At 27.4% G+C, this 11,094-nt stretch overlaps 1 protein-coding gene across 1 annotated transcript in view; it reads right to left on the bottom strand.

Moving 5' to 3' along the window:
• Positions 1–497: 497 nt before the first annotated feature.
• Positions 498–11,094, bottom strand: part of LOC106691761 (protein turtle) — a gene marked incomplete at its 5' end in the record, with an annotated part of 53,335 nt that continues 42,738 nt past the window's right edge. The window contains 1 exon segment of the mRNA XM_014437637.3: positions 498–4,749. Within this exon segment, the coding sequence (XP_014293123.1) occupies positions 3,873–4,749 (877 nt within the window). The 3' untranslated portion in view covers positions 498–3,872.

Here is an 11,094-nt window from a genome sequence, read left to right as displayed (position 1 = left end):
TATTTATAAATATGGTGTGAATGAGCTCTGATTCCTCTTACCATTTTCTATAAATATAATAAATATTTGACAGAATGTAATTTTACACAATAAAGAAAATAATAATAATTTAGTTGTTAATTTTGATGAATGCAGTTCATTTTCACTTACCTCAACTTATGTTATACAGATTTCCATTCATAGACTCCAATTACAGGGTTGCATGTATAGAACAGGTACATTATTAATTTCCTTGTCCACTGGTTTGAAGGTGAACCCCTACAAAAATATGGTTCCCTCCAAAGGACCACAGCCATGTAAAAATGTGCCTCCCCCAAAATATTTATGCCTAGTACCTCCTTACCTTTTGGGCTGGTATATAAGTAACATGCGTGTAACTGAAGTTATAATGCACATTATGTCACTGGAAGTTTTCATTTCTCATTATAAAAATTTTTAAAAAAAATTGTTAATACACCATGAATGAGAAAATAAAATAAGGTCAATAAATTAAAAACTTGGGGAAAATTTATAATATCTAAATTTTGTGACAAGATTTATAATACAATGGATGTTTCGTATTTCGTTTTTTAAGATTTTTTTTTTTTTGTCAATAAAGATAACCTCATCCTAAAAGTTATATACATTCTATTACACCAATAGTGTGTGAATACAACTAGTTTTCATTTTAAAGTCTTTCTGAAAATTGTCCTTACATGAAAAAAAAAAATAAATAAAACAGTATCTGTAACAAATGCACCATTCTTTTAGAATATATTTTCCTACTTAATTATTTTATTTAAATAAATATATAAATAATATTAATTTTATAATAAGAGTTTAAAATATATAGAAATGTTTTGTTTTTCGTGGGTGGTACAAATGGTCTTTTATTAAATTCTAAATATACTGAACCATTACCTTAAATATTACTAATGTTCAACACATACATTTGTATTTGGATGAATTTGTGGTGTTTTTTTTCATCGTCTATCGGTATAATAAACAATCAGCATGGTGAAAACTGATTCAATCGTCACCCATTATGGATGGAAAACCATAGATTAAATTTTTTTAAAAAGTTATATTGATATGATAAGATGTCATGAGTTTTAAGGTAATGGTTCAATCCTCCAATAAACTGTTTCGGCAATGGGAATTTATAAATTTTTTAAATTTTAAATTCAAATAAAAAACATAATAGAAATGTTCTAATGGCGTAAATCATAATCAGCTATTTTTCAGTCTTTAATGGTAATATTTAAATAAAGTAATAAAAAAAAATACAATAAATAACACAATTTTCATTATTAACAAAAAAAAAATAAAATAAGAAATATTACATACAATTTATAATACACTTAAGTCTAAAAAATTTTGTTTTCACTTATAGGAAATCATACCTTGAGATCAAAATAATCTAATAACATGTCAACTTTTCATCACGACTTTACGGTTTTTTCTTTTTTATAATGAAAATTTATACCAAAAACAAAATAAAATTACGAACAAATAATATGATTACTGTTTATAGTTGATGCACTTTTTGAAAGTGCAATTTCCTATATGTGGTTCAATAAACATTATATATAATGTTAATATATATATAATGTTCATAATGTATATATGAATAGTAATAAATGGCAAGAAAAGTCTATTATGAAATTAAAACAATAATAACTAGACTCAAAAACAAATAATTAATACATACACTTTACAAAACAATCCCTAATAATTTCTAAAAACGTTCATTTTGTACTCAAAATTAAATACTACACAGAATGCGATTGCACTTAACTCCTCATATATTTGTTAATAAATACTCTTACAAATAAAAACTTATTACAAAAGAGTGTCTAACACACAATCTTAAGTGAAGACAGTTTAGAATGTGTTATATGGACCCAGCCATAAAAAGCCATCAGAGTGGTTAACTTATACAAAGCTTAAGACTCGTACTGTTTTTTTTATAATTTTGAAAATTTCAAACTCACAGACCTTTGGATTCCGATGATCATAATCGGAATAGACCACTTAAGCTTCATAGAAAGCATAAGTCGATTCCAAACTTGCTGTGGTACAGAGCGTAACGAACGAAGAGATAGACATTTAACATTGAGCAACCATAAGCAGCAAGAACAAATGAATTTCGATGTACGTTACCAAATTTACTACCTCTCGTTCAAAATACCTTGAATTTAGGAATTGTTTTGTCAAATTGCATTTAATAAATAAATGAATTAGAACAAAATTCCCTGAGGCCTAAAAAGGTATTTTGAATATCGTAACACTTTCTACCCACAGCATGTCTAGAATTGTCCTTAAATTAACATATCTCGATAACTTCTTCCGCAAATAAATCTATCACTTTCACTCATTTCTCCATAATCTCTCTGAAAATGAAATGGTGTAAGGATGTGTAAAAGCGTTAGAATTTTCATTCCTTATCTTATATATCATATATTAATGTCCATCGCTAAATCTTAAAAATGTAATAAAATGACACAATGAATAACAGCTTTAAATCTTGTGCACTTCGACTCACGTTAATGTACATACATGTCCATGTTTTGATTTTAGAAATGACTCCCTTCTCCACTAAACTGGATAAGGAATGACTAAACAGAGCTAACAGAATAATACATCAGAAAGACAGTTTGTTGCGCTTAATATTTGAACTGAGCACAAACAAATTTCATTAATTCCGATTAGTAAAGAGACTTTTAAGAATTTTTTTTTTTTGTTAATGTAAACAATTTTGATAGGTCACTACAAATGTCCTCGAAAGAATTTTTGGAAAAAAGGCGCATTAAGCTTTCATATCCTGGTATATTAATCACTATGATATAATTTCGATTCGAAGGTAATTTTATCCAAAGTGTTGTAATTTTATAGAATGTGCACTGTGCAAAAATGTACTATAATACATATGATATATTGGTAATACTGATTTATAAAAAGGTTATTTCATATAATAATTTGAAAAAAACTAAAAAATTTACAAAAAGAACAAATAGAACGTCCGCACATAAAAAAAAAATAAATAAAAGAAAATTACTATAATTTGGTCTGTAATCACTACTTATCTTACTAATAACCAATCTTAAAGTAATTGACAATCCAAGTTCTCAGTTCAATTACAAGCGGTAACAGAAACTCGAAATACTTAAAAATAAGTAAACTTAATATTATAGGTACTTATAAATTTATATGTATGTATAAATACATTTACATATTCCAGTATTATATATTTATACTTAACGCATTCACAAAAAAGTTCATCTTTGGAGTGCAAACTATGACTCGATATAGGTCCATCCATACGTTTGGTTCAAACTCACACTAGTTGAGTGGAAACTTCTCACTTTGTGGCAGTAAACTTAAAGCCTAATGTAAGACAATATTGGATTTTTGAAAATTTATTAAAACAATATTTCCACAAAAAGGAAACACTCGACTGTTTTTGATTACATTTTCAAGTATCTCATGATATTCATTGTTTCTTTAATTAATTAAGAAGGCACTTTCAAAACAGATTGTTAGAATTTTTTTTTATGATTCCGAAGTCCATTATTTCGTTTTTGATGGTTCTGGTTAAAGTTAATTAAAATGAAGTAGACTTCAATAATTTGTAAAATTTATCATGAATAAGTATTGCTAAATCTGATTGAATTAAATATGGACAATGAGAAATATCACCTATCAAAAATGACTTTCTAGACACAGAACATTTATCAATAAAATACAATATTTGGTGAAAAGTGAAATTTGTTCAAAATTTCACTCATATGTCACCTTAATATTAATTTAGAGCCCAATAGCATTGGTTAGCTTTTATTTTAAAATTGAAACGAGTTTGAAATAGTACAATTTGTTTTAAAAGTGGCACATGATCAGCAAGCGCTTTCAAGGTCAGATCTCATCCTTCTTGCTTGCCTTGCTCTGAATGCATGGAACTCCTCTTTCATAGCTTGAACTCTTGCTTCAATATTGTCGTACTTTATCCTCAATGTTGGGGAGAGTTCTGGGGGTGTCGGCGTGATGGGATAAACATCAAACTCATAATGATCGTCCACACTGAGCCGTTGACTGAGCTCTGAGTGAGTTGGAGATGGAAAAGCAGAAGTGTATTGTAGCCAGAGAGGTGGTGGCGGGGGAGGAGGTTTGTACCTCCAGTCTGAATGGCCTGAGCTGTTTTGTTGAGAAGTGTTCTTTGACCCGAAACCACTAGAACTTGACCGACTCTCTGGTGAGGTTTCAGTGAAGAGATCCGGGGCGGAACGAGCATGCCGAGGCAGATATCTTCTCCTCCTTTGCTGTTCTTGAATCGCTCTTAGTGATGGTAACTCCTGACTGTATTGCTCGTGAACACTGCGCAACGAAGGCAGTTCTTGACTATATTGTACACTTCTCAATCTAGCTTCGACATCTGGGAATAAAGGAGAAGATCCGGGCGAACACATTCGGGGGGAATATATAGTTGGAAGTGGGGGTGTAGAACTTAAACTGAGGTCTGAAGGACAAACTAAGGGTCTTCTCCATGAGGCTATGTTTCTGAAACATGGTCGGGACAAGAAACCTCCATCATCTGAGCTTGAGCTGCTCCCCGCTGAATCTGCTAAAACAAATCTGCCGTCACTATCCCTAGATATCTTCCCAACATGATGGCTTCCTTCAATGTAGAAATCTCCCTCCCATTCTTGTTCCACCTTATTTTTTTTTTTGCAACACCAGCATACCCAGTTTAAACCTGGTATTCCGCTTTTATTTCTGAAAACAAAAGAAACAAATTTATTACTCTTACTAAATAAAAATAAATATATATAGGGATATCTTTCATTCATGTAGATATATTAGTTATAACATAAAAACTGATACTTTTATCCTGATTGTTGTTTATTTAAAGAATGGGTGTAACCATTTTTTTAAAAGTTTCATTATAGGATTCAAAAGATTACTCTAAAATTGAAAAATAAATAAGTAAGAATGTCATTTACAATGGCATAATATATTAATTAAATCATTTCTTGTCAAAAAAGAAATTTTATAAATCTGATTTGAACTTAAGCCATATCTATTGAGTCCAATAAAAATAAATCCTAACTTTGAATTTAAAAGAGACTATGCTCACTGAATCATATTATTAAGTAAACAGTACCATGAAAAGATTATAAATGGTAATGATATCCAGGTAGTATTGAATTCCTCCATAATTACTTAATGGATAATCAGCAACAACCTAAATATCTTCAAATTGCAATGAACCTACTTTAATATTTGGAGCATGAACGAATAAAAAACAATGAGATTGTCGTCGTTCTTACAAGAAAGGATTCAATAATGGTCAAATCAGTGTCTCATGGTTAAACCATAAAACACCTTAATCAGGAAAAATATTGAATGTTTGAAACCGAAAAATAATTACTAGTCTTTAAAAACTGAAATGGAATTTTAACAAAAGAAGAATAAGGCACTATGTTATCTAAACTAGTCGAGGAGTGAGTTAAGAACAACAAATAATTTTCTCACATGCCATTTATACTTAGAATATCGTCTGATGAAGAATCTTATTGTTGAAAAAATATTATCTATATTAAGGGCAGAGCAATTGTTTTAGGATCAACACTATGTTGTTTTTTTTCTTTCTAAAAATAAAACAATTCCTGAAAATATTAAGACTAGTACTATAGCTTTCCAAATGCTGGAAGTAATTCAAATATTTTTTTTTCAACTTTACCGATTAGGCTTAGTAAATAACTGTGTTGATGTCTCCCGCACTACATAATTTGACTAAATTTTATTAGTTAGTATATTTAGTTCTGAAATATTGTGAAAAATATATTTTTATTCAATAGAAAGGATTAATAGATAACAATTTTAGTAAGTGGTTATTAACTAATTCCATTCATAAAAATATTTTTACTAATAACTAGGACCTCGCCCCTTTGTATCTTCTAAAACGTAGCAGTCTTTCAGTACATTCAAAACTATTTCTCTCATTGGCTTAATATTTTTTTAATTTATTTTGTATGATCTTATATAGAATCACTGTGTAAAACAAGAAACGATATTATAACAAATAATCATAGTTATTTATGTCATGTTATTTATGTTATGTAATGTATCATATTCAATTTATTAAAGTCTAGTTTACGGTATTACTTAAATCAATTTATTAAACTGAATTAAACACTCTGTTCACGTGATATGAATAACTATAATTATAACTTTACCTTTAACAAACATATGTTTTAACAACTGATATATACATAAATATCAGTAGTATATGAATATATTTATTGTATATAAATATTAATATATCATTTCCTTATTTCATTATATTAAGTACTGAATAATTACTAAATTTTTTCACTACAATTTTAGAGTAATGAAATGATTCAACCAGGAAGTAACTCAGATTTATTTTTTAAAAGAAATAGTTAATAAAAATATAATAAGAAGTCATAAAACAAAGCCGATTTGATCCCTCTGAAAATGTGTTGTATATGTTTGCTGAAAAAGTATGCATTTAGTGAAATATCAATAGAAATTTTTTTTAAAAAATTAGCAATGGTTTCAACATTTTGGATAATATAAGAACTTGATAAGTAATGAGTCTAGATTTGGACCTCAAAAAACTATTGCACTGCCCATAAGACGATATAGAACATTCTTAATATATTTCTTTTAAATATGAAGCCCTCACTTTTTACAAACTAACATTTTTTGGCCAGAACCAGCTTAAACCAGAATATATTACTAGGAGCAATGTCTGAGATGTAATGTGCGATACTAAAAAGCTGAAAATTCTTCAAAATCTCTCAATAAACTAAAAGGTAAAAAATTTAAAATTAACAAACAGCTACCCAACATATAATATAATAATAATAGTAAGAGTAATCAAATATTCTTAAAAAATTCAGATAATCTGAAACTATGAGAACTACCCCCAGTTAATGAGTCAATTTAAATGCTGTTTCAACATTATAAATTAAAAAGTAATTAAATTAAATTAATAATTAAAAATCTAAGACAAGAATAAAAATGAAGATCATAATAAAAAGAAAAAAAAAGAAGACAAGAATACTATTGAAAAACACATATGACACAAATACTCAGGGACTACTTGTACATTAAAAATAAAAAAATAAATTCCAATAATAACAAAAATCAATGAAAAATGTTTCTTTTTGCAATAAACTTAAGAATATTTTGGCTGATCTGAATTTATTATTTTTGAGTGTTAAATCTTTTGATTAAAAATAAACTTTGAAATAATAAAAGTCGAACCTCTTAACAACACCAATGTGCTCCTAAACTAGATTTGGCAGTTCACATTAAAATTGTGAAAAAGAAAAAAAAATCAAACATGATTACTTTTAGCTGAATTTTTAAATATTAATTGAAACTTTAGAACATCAGAGAGCTTTGCATAGCAACCCTTATACACTACAGAAAAAAAAGTTATAAAAACAACATATAAAAAAATGGTTATGTTGATATAATAATCTCATATTATTAAGATAGTACATAACAAAATCTTTATCAACATTATTAGTTAAGAAATACATTGAAATTAAATTTAAGCTTTTGATTCACAAAAAGAAAAAAAGGATGTAAAATAAATTGTAAAAATAACAATAATAATAAATATTGGGCAATAAAGTTGCGTCCTCCAAACATTTTATAAATTGGTTTACCTAAAGAAATAGTGAACTACATATTGTTTGAGGGAGTAGAGAATTCTGGGCTTAAGAGGTTCGACTGTATTAATTTTTATTGTCTACCCATTGTTCAGTTCAATAGCAATAATATCAAAAAGTTAGTTTAATATTCATTAAAAAATAATGAATTCAACCAAAACTTAAAATATAATTAGCTTCATATCCAATAATTCTATTAATTTTGGTTAATCAGTAAATTCTGAAGACATACAGATACACTTACAGTTAGTTACTAACATTTAACATTTCAAGCATGACGTTAAAACCAAAGGTGCAATTATATCAACATATTTATTAGTTACCATAATTTTTATAAAGAAAACTGGGCGGATGGGGAGGGAGAATTATAGACTTTTAATTAAACATGCAAGGTTTTTTCGTTCATGCACTCACAGATAAGAAGGACCGATAGCTGATAGTTTAATACTATCATTGAAAACATAGATTTCGCAGTAATGACTATAGAAAATAGTACTGTTAGTGCATTAGTATGCAAAAACGATTTTATTATATATGATGTCCGTTTGCAATAACTGAAAGTGTTATAAATTGAATATTAAAGGTTAGAAGAGGAGAACTTTAAAAGAAAAATTGTTCAAATATAACTTCTATTGAAAATTAAAGAACAGAAAAGAGGCAGCAGAAGATTCAAATAAAGAGTTTTAAAATTTATTAGACTAATTAACACAGAGTGAAAGATGGATTTTATATATATTTCATTAATACGTTAAAAACTAAAAAAAATATATATATATATATGTATAGAATATTGAAAAATATAACAATATTATAGATAATTATTATGCCTACAGAACAATCTATATTATATTATTAGTCAGATAGGCCAGCTGGAAATGGTTTTAATTTCTTAATATGCATGTAAAGAGAATTTATTAAAGATTTCTCCATGTGCTTTATGTGGGGGTCACAAAAATCTTGAAATTGTTGAAATGTTTTTTGTTATTCTCAAATAACTCCTGAACAATGCACTTTTATGTATATGTTACGCGTTTATAAATCAAAGAACATAAAATATTCTTTAAAATAAGCATCATGCGTTCAAGTTGTTATGAAGATATACGTGTTCAAAAAATAACCTTTTTTTAAAGAACTGTATCTGGGTTCTTAAACCTTATGTCCACAATGTATCGGTCCTCCTTAATTACCAGTTATTTTAATTTGTTACAAATAATGACGGGGTTCGAAGTAACATTCATTACACAAAGTTAAAATATATATACAGTGGATACAATAACATTTCTTAAAAATAAAATTACCTCCAACAAAAAAATAGGGATTTTTCAAAAGATGAAAATAATATACTTTCATAATTGAGAAGAATTTATAAAGTATTTAAAGGAGATATGAGAAAATTAATATTAATTATACATGTATAACAAAAATCAAATTTTAAATCATTCGAAAATTTGAACTCTGTTCATGCATTAATTGATTGTACCAGTTGTTTCAACAGACTGCTAACTCTTCACCTTTAGTCCTCCTGGTGTGGCCAGCAGATAAAATACAAAATTTCATAAAATTTAATGAAATGGTAAATAAAAATGTATAAAACAAAATAATTATTATGGTAAAAAAACAAAACAATTACAACAAAACAAACAATACATGAACAGTGGAATAAGTGGAATGCATACTCCATTATGATCTTGCAGAGTTGTTGGTAAATGTTATTAGTAGGGTGAGAACAAAAAAAATACACATTAAAGCGCATAAGCAACACAAACGGCAAGCATTAAATGGTAAGGAATAACAAATGGCACAGACTCGTGGGACACAATAAAATGTCTAAATATATACAGTTTTTGTTTTTTTGAAAGAGCCAGAAATTACAATTAATATATGTTTTGTTGATTTAAGTTAAATCTAAACCATAAAAATTTATAAAATTTAATCACATTAATTCCATAGGTATAATTTTTTTTTCTGTTTCTATTCCAAAAATAAAATTTTGATTCTGTACATAAAATTTGCTTTTGTTAAAACTAGTTAGACATGTTGGATTTTCAGCATACTTGTTTCAATTGATACTAAATAAATCTAAAACTATCTTCTAGACAGAATAGGATCACTTTTTTAAGTTGATCAAATTTGCCAGAATTAGAAACTAAAATGAGCTCTGTTCCACTATCAATTTTTACGATGGGACTGTTTAAAGACCATTTTCGATGAAAAATCATAAATTGTCATAATTGCCTTTTATTTTGTGTAATATTGCCAAAAACATGAGAACAATCATGCAAAACGATTTTGAATTAAATTTAATTAACTAAAAATTTCACACCATAAGAGAATATTTTGGATCAATGGGCATAAACTATAAAATATAAACAAGTGAACTTGGGGAAAAAAAACTTCTAGTATTAATTATTAAATTTGAATAAAAAAAGATATAAAATGTGAAATAGGTGAACAGAATACAAAGAATGTATTTGTAATGTACATGTGTTCCATGTACATTTTATAAAAATTTAAAAATTACTGGACAGTTTTCTAAGTTTTGCATCTAATCATTTCTTTTTGTTCTATACATCCATTTTTTATTTGATATTAATAATTTTTATTAGAATTTAATAAGTAAAAAACAATTTTTCCCTCAAATTCCAACCGCCAATATTTTAAGTTGTCCGCCATTTTGAAAAGAACCATTGAATGAGAGAGTGCTAAGCTCTCTCATGTGCTGAAATGAAGGATAATAAATTTTAAAATGAATTTGTTTTACTTGATTATTTTTTAGAACGAATATTTTTGACAAAATAAGAGACAACTGCAACAATTTTTGACTATTTATGGAAAATGGTCAATGTTTGAAGAGTAGTATCTTAAAAAGTAAAGGCTGTTTTGATTTCAAATTGTTGTAAATTTTATTAACTCAAATCGCAAGTTATTTTATCGGGCTCATATTTTTGGAGTTAATCAATGTCATTTGATAAAATGTGTGCTAATTTAGCTTAAAATTGGTTCTAGTTTCTACAAAAGCAAAAAAAAAAAATGTGAAAAAATAAAATGCGGAAGAAAAGTTGATTGACATCTAGAACCCGGACAAAAATTCATGCTGAGCTGTGTTTTTTTTACTTAATAACTGACACTTTCAAAAAACATTCTTCGGTGAAGTATTCATAATTCTCCAAATACTTTAAATACTACAATTTATTTTTTAAATTGAAATATTGTGCCATTACGGTAAGGGAAACAGTGAAAGCGATTAGCAAGCTTGAAGTGAAAGGGAATAGAGATATGGAATATAGCTTACTGTGGTGTTCTAGGGCAACTCAAGGCTGTAATCCCGATAGGATCCAACAACCCTACAAGAAGTAAATAATTCTTTATCTATACTAAATATAGTTTAAATAAATCATTATCACATCTATAA

This window comes from Halyomorpha halys, unplaced genomic scaffold, assembly GCF_000696795.3.
Source record: "Halyomorpha halys isolate HHAL.00 unplaced genomic scaffold, Hhal_1.1 Scaffold2930.1, whole genome shotgun sequence".
Lineage (NCBI taxonomy): Eukaryota > Metazoa > Arthropoda > Insecta > Hemiptera > Pentatomidae > Halyomorpha > Halyomorpha halys.
The sequence above is the reverse complement of the archived record's forward strand: the minus strand, read 5'-3'. Positions and strand labels throughout refer to the sequence as shown.